General features: G+C 36.6%; 1 protein-coding gene across 3 annotated transcripts in view; it reads right to left on the bottom strand.

Annotated features, from left to right (window-relative positions):
• The window catches only part of LOC132138466 (ras-specific guanine nucleotide-releasing factor 2-like), a 54,887-nt gene that overhangs the window by 18,001 nt on the left and 24,281 nt on the right, over positions 1-12,605 (bottom strand). For all 3 annotated transcript variants that reach the window (XM_059547678.1, XM_059547677.1, XM_059547676.1), the window contains exons 4-14: positions 8,081-8,170; positions 7,649-7,902; positions 6,766-6,845; positions 6,248-6,441; positions 5,611-5,720; positions 4,564-4,682; positions 2,976-3,136; positions 1,749-1,815; positions 1,165-1,301; positions 732-814; positions 104-352 (exon numbers count right to left, since the gene is read on the bottom strand). In XM_059547678.1, coding sequence (XP_059403661.1) covers positions 104-352; positions 732-814; positions 1,165-1,301; positions 1,749-1,815; positions 2,976-3,136; positions 4,564-4,682; positions 5,611-5,720; positions 6,248-6,441; positions 6,766-6,845; positions 7,649-7,902; positions 8,081-8,170 — 1,544 coding nt within the window. The remainder of the gene's footprint in view (positions 1-103; positions 353-731; positions 815-1,164; positions 1,302-1,748; positions 1,816-2,975; positions 3,137-4,563; positions 4,683-5,610; positions 5,721-6,247; positions 6,442-6,765; positions 6,846-7,648; positions 7,903-8,080; positions 8,171-12,605) is intronic.

The raw sequence follows: 12,605 nt of genomic DNA on the forward strand, positions 1-12,605 counted from the left end.
TATTGATCATGTAAACAAAAGGCTGTAAAGCACAGATATAATTTTTAATTTCTATTTCCCAGCTCTAGCAAAGGATTTTTATCCCCTTTAAGAGTTCTATTACCTGACTGGTATGGAGGTAAAAGGCTTCTTGTAGATGTCAGCCAGTTTCTCCATGACCACGGTGGCGGTGGTGAAGATCCGGTAGGTGTGCAGGAATGTGTTAAGGAAGTCTATGGAGAGGAATCGCAGGTCGGTCAGCCTCTCCAGAAGCCTCTCCACGCTGGCGTACCGGATCTGAGGAACCTTGCAGGAGTTGAGCGTCTTACTGAAGCAAATGTCAACATCATCTTTATGGAGACGCGCATCGGATCTAATGAGGAGCACAACCAAAGCATCTTTACTGTCTGTATACCATAAATTTATGATGGTATCATGAAGCATTAGTGGAGATGCACTGATGTAATTTTCCCAGTTGATAGTGATTGTAGCTAAATATGTTAACAAGCCCATAACAAATGTAATTTTTGAAGAGTAATAATAGTAACATATACCTTAAAAAAATGTTTTGGGCTACCTGACACATTTTTGTGCACTTAAAATTTTGAAGGGCTAATCATTTCAAAACTGTGATTTTTGAATGGTTAAAATATTATTTTTAGTCATTTGATGTTTTACAAAGTGCTCCTATAATTACAAAAACACTGACCCACAGCACACATTATTTCACACTAAGCAAAGGTCTGACTTACCTGATCATATGCGGCACTGTGACTTTTGAGTTCTCCTCAAACACACTGGTCATCAGGCCGTTACAGCGGATGTTATCAATGCACTATATCCCAAAAGAGCAGAAATTCAAATGTGGGATCACAACAAGGAGCAGAGATCAGGGAACAACATAATTAATCCAGTCATTAAGCACTGGACATAATGTATTTTCTTTGTGTTTGTAAGAGAGTGGGGGATTAATGGACAGAGAGAGATATTACATATAGAGGTATGTTACAATGAATTGGAACCAATTACAATTTAAAATATGATTGTAAAAGACATCCTTCACAAATATTGAAAATATTGCCAACCCCAAACTTTTGAATGGTACTGTAAAAGATAAAATACCAATGAGCGGTTGTCTGTAATCTTAGAGGAGGTGCTGTTGGTGATTTGTGGCTTCTTTCTCACCTGGCTGATGTCACTGGTCCAGGCTGCTTTCTCCTGACGGGACGGTGCCAGCAGCACCACAGTAAAGGCAGGAGCATCTGAAGGCTCAACCACAATCTTAAAGTCCAGGTGACCAAACACCTGTCCTGAATTCTTAGCTAAAAAAAGACCAAAGGTTACATTTAAACATGAATCATGCTTGAAAATCCTAATTACGAGTCCTGAGGGATCACTCAGGAAAATAATGACATTAAAAACTAATTGAACTGAAGTGATCTCTTTTTAGTTACATAATAATAATGGTGGTGATGTTTATTAGCTCTTAGGGACCAAATTTATGAATCAAGAGAGGTCACTGTGATGCAGTTTTAAATTTGCTCTTGGGTCTTTTTCTATACCCTCAAGTGGATAATCAAACCATGACAATTATCATCTCTGCCCATTTGACATTTAAACAGCAGACAGTTTGGACTCTTTTCTGGCCTGTCTATAACAGTTAATTAACCTGCAGTATGTGAATAATGGCTAATATGTAGCTAATGATGCATGTCTCCATTCATCTCTGCTGATGTGTTTGAAAATGTGCGTCAAAGAAACAGGCTCACCATCTTCATCATTGGCATCAGGCTCCTCGATGAGAGTGCAGTCAATCAGAGACAGCACACCACCTTGCTGCCAGAGACAAACCATTAGGATGAGAGGTTAATCACAAAAGTAGAGTTTCCAGATATTGATGGTTTGTTAGATTATTGGGTTTGAGATGGATCTTAATGTACAAAAAAGATATCTCAAAGGTGTTTTCCTAAAGCCTTTGCAGTGCTTGCTTATAAATGTCCTTTTACTTTGGTAACTGCCAAACAATTTAATAACTGGTAATTATGTAGCTGGATAACAAAAACAAAAATAAATTGAGAAAATTAACTGAGATTAGTTAATGGATCAAACAAATTAGAAAATAGTTTGTACTGCATTGCGAAAGTGTGTATAAACTGTATGAAAATAGCAAATTGTTTTATGTTGCAAAAAAAAACTTTTTTTTAACAAAAGATACTGTATAACTATATTTTTGTGATGCATATAAAGCATGTCGCAAAAAATAAAATGCATAATTTGTCTGCCTTATTGGGTCAGTGGAGAAGACATTATAGTAAATTAAACAAACCACTTTAATATTTATTGTTTAAAAAGTATCTATATTAATTGAAGCATGACAATATGATTTATTTGAGTGTATTTAACATGATAATTGAGCCTTAACAAGATAAAAACCAAATATTTGATTCCAAAATGGATTCAAATTTAACTTCACACCTATCACAAAATGCCACTAAAGATCATGCCTTTAAGAAATTACATAAACAACAAAATTATCCTGTGATTTATGTATTTACACTGCTAGATTGTTAGTAGACAAAATAAATAAACTGTGTTAAGAGGTTTTTTCAAACCCTCTTAGTTATACTGATATTTGAAGATAATTAGGAAATTCAGCTCCAGAAATTGTGTGAGGATTGACCCAGTCAATTAAAATAGCACAAAGAACCTCACAGAAGTGTGAGAGGAGTAATATGCAAAAATCCAGACAGGGCTGTAGGGACTGAACAAAATTAACAGGGGAAGCACAAACTTCATCACACATGATTAACCTTTTGACATCATTACCATGATCAAATATTTGCTACTGGGTTTCTAAGTTATTGATCTTCGGGGGTTTGCTTCATAATCACTATGTCTTAGCTGTGCTGTCAATATATTTTTTTAAGTGACTGATGTGCAGTAAAATGTCATGTTCAATTGCAGTATTCTTTGTGCATGTGATGTGTGTTACGTACTTTGAGCAGGTGAAGTTTGCCTCCTGAGCTGCGTGTGCAGATAAGGAAGTGCTTGGTGAAGAGGAAGCACTGTCTCTCTCCTTCCTTTTTTACTGAGAGAGAGCCTAGTCGCACCTTACTGAGCTTCCCTCTCTCCACTGAGGGCAACTGGATCAAAGAGCCTGAGAGAAGAGAGAGACAGGGAGAGAGAGAGAGAGAGAGAGAGAAAGCAGAAGTATTAACAGAGTGACAAAATAAGCTTAGACAACAGAGCCGCAGGAACACAAATGATAAAAGAAGATCAAAGTCACCTTTACCACTAAACAAAAGATTACAAGAAGAAAGTAAACATGGCGGATTTTGGAAGTGGAAGAAATCATATTTAGAAATTATAAGACCATGAAAAACATATACATGCATCCATACATGTTATAACTTCAGGACAACACAACACAAAAACTGAATCTATTTCTAAATTTATACTACTTATTTACTCAGTGTATATGTTGTACACACACACAAACTATTTTGCAAATTACAATTTGCTTAAAACGTCTAAACATATCGTGGACAGTAGAGTGGAATGCTAACAGTCTAATACATATATATTAGTTCTGAATCTGGGAACATATAATTTATAATTCAATTCTAATTAAAACAGGTTCACAATTACCAATTGTAATGATTTCCTGCTAGAATTTTTGTATTATTTTTTTTTCCACATTTGAAAAGCTGGAGAGACTATTTTGACAAGAAATCAGTTTTATTATTGCTAAAATTTCACAGAGGAAACATTTGTATTTAAATTGAAGAAGTGTACGGTGCATCAAGCACAAGATGACTGTGTGTTAAATTGAAAACTTCTCACACACGAAACAAAGGTTTTCTGTACAATTTAATTTTAACTTTGTCATTGTTAAATAACAGCTACTTTACAAAGTATGCAGGTATCAGGATGAATAATAAAACAAAAAAATACAAATAAATAAATAAAATACAATTAATAAAAGTATATAAAATTCTAGAAAAAAACTTGAAGCTACTCTTTTAAAATGTGGGGATTCTATAAATATATATATATATATATATATATATATATATATATATATATATATATATATATATATATAGATATATATATATATAGATATAGATATAGATATAGATATATATATAGACAGAAGGTCTAAAAAGTCATAATAATAAATCCTCTCACACTGACTTATGGGGCTTGCACGTTTTAAAAACACAAGAAATGTCAACAAAAGAAATTGCTTTTCCTGTCACTCATGCTACAAAAGAACATGAACTTTATCATGTTGAGCTGACGTCATTTCCTTTTCCATACATTCCATGTAAAGACCCCCCAAGTTATCCCTGGTTTTCTGCTTCTCCAGTACAGGGTTGGATTCTAATACATTAGAAAACACCTCAACTGAAAACATCAGAAATTCTGTCAATCCTGAAAACAATACTGTCCAATTGTGAAACCATGAATTATTCAGAACCTGAGAGGATCAAAGCAAGGCTGTCACTGTCACTCAGGTGTTAGTTCTGCTTAAGGCAGCGTGTCAGGCAGATGGCAGCTCAAGGTGTTAACACGACTCACCTTGTCTCACAAACGTCTGGCTGGTGTCAAGGAGGATGTCACAGCCCTCCACGATCATGCGCTCAATAGCCAGGTTCTTACGGATGTTTTCTGTATCACTCACTTCATCGTGCATCACCCTGGAACAATGCAAACATGACACTTGTGTCACAAATGAAAACGTGAGAAATTCACCTTCTTACTTTTAGCCACTTTAATTCTCTGCCAAACTGTAAACGAACATGTCAGGGTATAAGAAGCACTTTAAAGTGTAAGTGGGGCATATTTACAACTACTGCATAATGCCAAGGGCAAAGAACAGAAGGAAATTCACTAAGCCTGCTGAAATACTGTCTATGTGTTTTGACAGATATTTTTTAATTAATATAATTCATTGAATAAATATAATTCAAATGGAAATCAACTACAAATATAATTTTAAATTGAATCTATGATATAAATTATTAGAAAATTCTGATGGTCAATCGGCTTATGTACTGATCAACTCTTTTCAATGAACTTGAATTTACTGCTGAATTCTCTGTTTACCACCTGCTTTTATCAGCGGAATTAGTAGAATGTTCAAATAGTGCTGTGTTTTGTGAGTAGGGTGTAGTCTCTGATGATTTATGTAGAAAGTGGTGTGTGTTTGGGCTGAGAAAACTACTTCATTCTCATGGCACAATGCTATTTCAGTGTTCCAAACCTATATGACTTTAATATATATATATTTTGAAAAATAAATAAATAAATAAATAAATAAATATATATTATATAATAAAAAAATATATATATATATATATTTTTTTCATACAATGGAAGTCAATGGTCTTGAGTCAAAGTCAAAATATCTCCATTTGTGTTTCACCGACGAAAACAAGTCATGCAAGTCTTTTTATTTTATTTTGAAGAGCGGATTCATTTTTTTTTTAAATTATTATTAATTTATTTTTGGGGGGTGAGCTATCCCTCTAAACTCATTGTTAAGCAGGATTGCAGTTGGTTAGTGAATTAGTCAAAGGTTTTTGCAATGACATACAACTTCGGCCCTCACAGTGGTTTCTTTACCTGGAGAGTTCTTCCAGTTTAGACTTGGCAAACTCTAGACTTTTCCTTTCCACATGCTCATGAGGTGTATGAGCCAGTAGCTCATGGAGAGTGATGATATAACGAGGGATCTGTCAATCAATAGTATGAAGAGAGAAACGCTGTAAAGTTTGAAAGCGTGCAAAGAGAGTGAGAGTTGCCTGCATAGAATCTGCGCCCACAGAATGTCTGTCTATCAATCAATTTCCATACGTCCCTCATCCCTTTCATGTTCATTCAATTGTGTCTAATTTGACAATGCTTTCATCCAAGAGTTTAGTACTCTCTGAAACAATTAAATTCTGCAGATTTTACCCCAAAAATCACCTCTAAAAAGGTCTGCAGTTTCTGTCTGGGTCTCGATTTCAGAAAACTTAAAAGGTATTACTTTAAATGTTTGAGAAATTGAGATACATCAGGCTTCTACAAGTGCTAAATGAGGCTCTAAGTGAGTGAGTTTGAAGAGCTCGCTCAAATGGTTTATGGAAAATAAATTTCTTATTTGTAGAAACACAAGCCAGCAATTCCCAGTGGCAGTTTAAATTAATTGAACACATCAAGCTTTTGAGTGATCAGGCTGGAATTAAATAAGACAGTAATGAGAGTGCAAGAACAGCACCTGAAACATGGGGTACGTGAGGAACGTTTCCAGCATCCTCCCCTCACACGCAGCGTTTGATTCGTACTGCTTCAGGAGTTTGTCAAAGTCCCGATTCTGCTTACAGTTGGCCAGAACTTGAAGACTGTACTGGTGGTTCCTCACAAACTCCTGATAGATGTTCAGCATTGGCAGCAAGATATCAAAGAGATCCGCTATAAAAGAGAAAACAAGTCAAAGTCATTAAAAACTGATTCTTTTATTCATAGCGGTGTTTGAAAATGCTTATCCTGAGTTTAATATGTTGACGTTTTTGGCATTGTTGCAGAAGAGTGCGTGTCTGTATATGGTGAGATAGCAGAGAGTCAGACGTCACTGATGGGTTTGATTGAGATGCTGTGCGTCAGCAGAAACAGCTTGTCCTTGATGTTAGTGTCACCCTGCAATGTGCTGTCTTTGTTGATGGGGTGTTCTGAATAGCTGCTCTGGAGTGCGGTAATTAGCTTTCTGAGAGATAAAATGTAACAATCATGACATACCTAGAATCAGTGTGGGCCAGTTTGCTATCCTCGCCTTCAATCCCTGATGGAATATTTCATGTAGAAACATGATTGTCTCACTAAGGAAAAAAAAAAGATTGATTATTGTTTATTCCATATCACCAGGGTCAAAACTTAACACTCACCTTATGCCGAAGTTAAATAAAAATAAATCACACATCGATAAGCACAATGTTTTTTTTCTGGTTGCAGTTGCACATTTTAAAAAACATTTGTAGGATGTTTTATCTAGGTTTAAAATACCAATCATATATTTGAAAGATGTTTCAAAAACATAAAAATACCAGAACACAGCCAGTTCACATTACAACACTTGCGGAACCTTATGTTAATATTATATATATAAACATGAAATAAAAATGCAAATGCATCAACCATGCCATTTTAGCTTGCTTCTACTTGCTTTGAGCTCTTTTATAATGACTTGGGTTTCGCCAGACTTGTACATGAGTGCTCTGTATCGTAAGTGCAGTGCTGTACCAGGTGAGCTACAGAGCAAGCTTACTATGTCAGAAAAGTCATACATATGGAGCTGATTATTTATTTTATCATCAAAATATGTTTTCACAATCATGAACTATAGTAAAATTGTTTTGAGGTTATAACATAGTATAGTGCAAGGAAACACGCAAAAATAAGTCTTTATTAGTTGATAATCTGTCCCTGTAATCATTACTTTTGTGAAAAGGAATAAAGTTGTTTCTGTTTTACTGCTAAAAACTGCAGCGATAAATATGTTCAGGTACATATTTGGAGTTTTGCAACAATGTAGACTGTTTTTTCAAATCTGCCTTTGTTTTTATTTTTTTGAAAGTGTGATTTTTAATACCGATTGGATGCTAAAGAAACCAAACTCACACACCTGTTAAGGAAGATGCTACTGACATCATCGTGGCTAATGGGTGGTTTCTTGGAGCTGGCGGCCATTCTGAGCGGCCTCAGGAAGCAGTTGACCAGGATGTAAAGCTGATGGACGTACTCTGTCTCAGCCTCCACCATGTTGAAGACGATCTGATTCCTCTTCCTCATGCTCTCAGCATGAGGAGAACAGATGTAGTCCTGCACAATAATCTTCCATTTCCTTCTACAAAGCCACCCTCGCATGAAGCTCTGGACCTACAGAGACAAAGAGTCTAGGACTACTTTTTGTGGTCACAGTTTGATCAATGAGGGAAACTTCATGAACTTCTCAAGCCAGAGGCCAAGGTTAAATGTTTAACAAGCCCATATGGCAGCGGTGTTTGGATGAGCACATACTTCTGGCCATGTAGGCAAAAAGGTTGAAATTCTTTACCTTTTTTATTTTTTTAATATCAGGATCCTCCTCTTCCTGGTATACGTGGTAGGGACGCATTCTTTCCTTAGTTTTGTTCAAGGCTATAATCTTTAAGAGAGAAAAAAAACATCATGACTGAGCAATGTTCAAAACACTTGAGAACGGAAATTGGTGGAGGTGACTGTCAAAACAACTAGGCTGAAAATGGTTTCTGTAATTATAATTTGATAAATCAGATAATGCTGGGGTATTTAATGCTCATCCCTTTCAGTGAATAATCAGTGTGTCATAAATGTGGATCACTGAGACCCTGTGTGGGTGCTGACACATCAGATAACCATCTTAACTTCCTCTCCAAGGACAATTTCCTTCCTTCATTCAACAGCCTTCATCAAAAATCTCTCTCACCAAGACTTTATCAGCCATTTACTTTGGATTGCAAATAGGCTAAATGCCCCACAGCATATCTCCCAGCATAATTGGTCTACAGGCACAAGCTAAAGACTTTAGTTTACTGAAGTGCTGTTATACAATCAAGATAATAAGTAATGGTCATGTTTGTTTGTTGTTTCTTTATTCTTTGTTATGTGTTAGTTTGAAATATGTATATTTAAAAAATATTTATTTTATCACTAATAAGTCATATCACTAATATCACTAATATCACTTTAAGGGCCCTATCTTGCACCCAGCGCAATTGACTTTGTACACTGACGCAAGTATCATTCCTATTTTGCACCGGCGCAAAGCGGACTTTTCCCTCCACAGACGCATGTTGTCAAACTACAGATTGAACTTGCGCTCCCTGGGCGGGTCGGCGCAAAAAAGAAGGCGTGATCCGGCGCAAATAGTCCCTGATGCTATCTTGCAGTTCAATAAAACGTTTGCGCAACTAACCAAAAAAAACCTGGTCTAAATTCAATGGCGCAATGCGCATGTTATCAGATGCTATTTTAAGCGCGCAATGGCCATAGTGTAGCGTGTGTGCGTGCATTCCTCTCCAGACTTCACAAGGCAATGTGATTAAGTTAGTAAAATAATTTAATTATCTTGGCATCATTATCGATGATAAATTATCTTTTGAGTCTCACATAACTCATTTAAAGAAAAAAAATGAAATAAAGCTTGGGTTTTATTTTAGAAACATGAAATGTAAGAAAGAGAAGTTTCTACTATGTCTTGCCTTTACTTATATACAGTTATGTGGTGTATGAATTAGATTCCTATCTAGGCCTACTTCTTTCTTCTCTGGATGCTTTAAGATTTAAATCCGATTGTAAGCCTTTAACTCTTAATTATAAATTGTATAATAATTTATCCTGGTCATTTTTGTATTTTAGAAGGAAAATTTATTTTTTATCGAAATATTTATAAAAACTAATCTGGGATTGTTGCCTTTTTATTTAGGTTGTCTTAAAAATGGTTTTGTGAATATTCCCTCTGGTCTGATAATTGTTTACTCTCGTTTCACTTGCAAGAACCGAATTGGGAAAAATGGCATTTATGTAGGCTACGCAGTTCCATTTGAATGGAATAATATATTGGCATTTTAAATATATTATTCTGTCACGCGAAGAAGAATCATTGATTTGCTGTTGTTTCAATCTGTAAAAGCTGTCAATTCTCGGCCAGGTCTCTTTGAAAAATAGGCATTTTAATCTAGATTACACATTTACAAAATTATTATATGCCTGTTAAACCAAAGCTTATTAGGTTGTGTTTCTCCTATCCCCATACAATGTCACCTGTGTTTTATGGCCAGACGAGAACATCTGTCTCCTCAGCTCTGCACCGCACCTGGCGCGCGCCTTGGAAGATCCGCCGTTAAAATATCGATCCGCTATGAAATATGCGCGTCTCGTCTTAAAGGGAAGGATATATGAAGCTCTGATTGGTTTATTTCATGTTACGCCCAAATCACACCTCTGAATAATGAAGCTACTTCAGACATGCCTCTTTGAAACTTGCGTCGGGCGCAAGAGTCATTTATTCCGCCGGCATAATAGCAACAGTGCCAAAGACCCGCCCACAAAGTTACTTGCGCTTTGCGCTTGATACTTGCGTTTCAGATCGTTAAAATAGGGCCCTAAGTCTTTTATCACTAATATCTTCAAGTTGATAATGGTTAAAGAGTTAATTCACCCAACAATGAAAATTAGGCCATATATTATTCACCCATCAAGTCATACTACAGTCGTGGCCAAAAGTTTTGAGAATTACATAAATATTAGTTTTCAAACAGTTTGCTGCTAAACTGCTTTTAGATCTTTGTTTCAGTTGTTTCTGTGATGTACTGAAATATAATTACAAGCACTTCATACGTTTCAAAGGCTTTTATCGACAATTACATGACATTTATGCAAAGAGTCAGTATTTGCAGTGTTGGCCCTTTTTTTTCAGGACCTCTGCAATTCGACTGGGCATGCTCTCAATCAACTTCTGGGCCAAATCCTGACTGATAGCAACCCATTCTTTCATAATAACTTCTTGGAGTTTGTCAGAATTAGTGGGTTTTTGTTTGTCCACCCGTCTCTTGAGGATTGACCACAAGTTCTCAATGGTATTAAGATCTGGGGAGTTTCCAGGCCATGGACCCAAAATTTCAACATTCTGCGCCCCAAGCCACTTAGTTATCACTTTTGCCTTATGGCACGGTGCTCCATCGTGCTGGAAAATGCATTGTTCTTCACCAAACTGTTGTTGGATTGTTGGAAGAAGTTGCTGTTGGAGGGTGTTTTGGTACCATTCTTTATTCATGGCTGTGTTTTTGGGCAGAATTGTGAGTGAGCCCACTCCCTTGGATGAGAAGCAACCCCACACATGAATGGTGTCAGGATGCTTTACTGTTGGCATGACACAGGACTGATGGTAGCGCTCACCTTTTCTTCTCCGGACAAGCCTTTTTCCAGATGCCCCTAACAATCTGAAAGGGGCTCATATGAATATGACTTTGCCCCAGTCCTCAGCAGTCCATTCACTATACTTTCTGCAGAAGATCAATCTGTCCCTGATGTTTTTTTTGGAGAGAAGTGGCTTCTTTGCTGCCCTTCTTGACACCAGGCCATCTTCCAAAAGTCTTGGCCTCACTGTGCATGCAGATGCGCTCACACCTGCCTGCTGCCATTCATGGCAAAGAAGGACTATGCAATTCATCTGATCACTCTTCATAACATTCTGTAGTATATGCAAATTGCTATTATAAAAACTTAAGCAGCAACTTTTCCAATTTCCAATATTTATGTAATTCTCAAAACTTTTGGCCATGACTGTAGGTGCAGGGGCGCTGCACAAGATCCCGGGCCCTATGCATAGGCAGTCCTAATGCCCCCCACCCCCTTCGAAATATATACAGTATTCCAGAATTTTCAAGGGCCCTCTCTTCCTTTGGGGCCCTGGTAATCAGTACTGGTTTTACCCCCAGTCCGACGCCCCTGACTAGGTGTATATGACTTTCTTCTTTCAGACGAATCCAAAAAATTGTCTTTGATCTTTCAAGCTGTTTAATGGCACTCAGTGGGTGTTGCATGCATCAGTCCAAAAGAAGTTAAATAAAAACCGCCTATCTTTAATAAAAAGTGTCTCACACGGCTCCGGGGGTTGAACAAAGGCCTTGTGTAGTGAATCGATGCGTTTTTGTAAGAAAAATAAACATATTTAAAATGTAATAATCAATTTAATCTAGTTTGCACTCACTGTTGTATAAGGAAGCAGCTCCGGGTGAATGACGTATGGAGGTCAGCTTTGTGCATGCACCGCACAGAAGTGACAAACATGGAAGCATAGGGGACAGATCAAATCAACGGTCACTAATTAGAAGTACAAAATGAGGATTTGTAAAGATGAGTGTTGGAGTATTTCAATATAAGACAAGAGGAGACTGGTTTTCCTTTGCTAAAGTAAGGAAACTTTGCTTCCGTTGCTTCTGTTAACAAATGTTGGTTTTCATAAGACTCAACGGCACATGCACAGCTCTGACCTCATATGTCATCCGCACAGAGCTGTTTCTGTGTACAACAGTTGGCGCAAGCTACATTAAATTGATTATTACGTTTTGTTTATGGATATTTTTCTTACAAAAATGCATTGATTTGCTACAGGAGGCCTTTGTCCACCCCACAGAGAATGGATGGGAACTTTTTATTTCACTTATTTTGGACTGAAGCACTGCAACACACGCTGAGTGCCATTAAACAGCTTGAAAGATCAAAGACAATTTTTAATATAACTGGATTCATCTGGAAGAAGAAAGTCATTTACAACTAGGATGACTTGAGGGTGAGTAATTTATGGCCTAATTTTCATTTTTGGGTGAACTAACCCTTTAAGTTTCTTATTCTAGTTTTACTGCCATAATATACAAAATTAATATATATTTTTTTAGTTTTCCAGCAATACAATTTATACTGAATTTCTATAATAAAACAAATAATACAATCACTTACCAAAATACAGCATTTACACAGAATATATAGTATTTGTGAATATCTTGGCTTTATATTATTATATAATGTTTTCTACAATAGCAGGGTGTGAGCCAGTAGTA

This window comes from Carassius carassius, chromosome 4 (assembly GCF_963082965.1).
Source record: "Carassius carassius chromosome 4, fCarCar2.1, whole genome shotgun sequence".
In the NCBI taxonomy this organism is placed as follows: domain Eukaryota; kingdom Metazoa; phylum Chordata; class Actinopteri; order Cypriniformes; family Cyprinidae; genus Carassius; species Carassius carassius.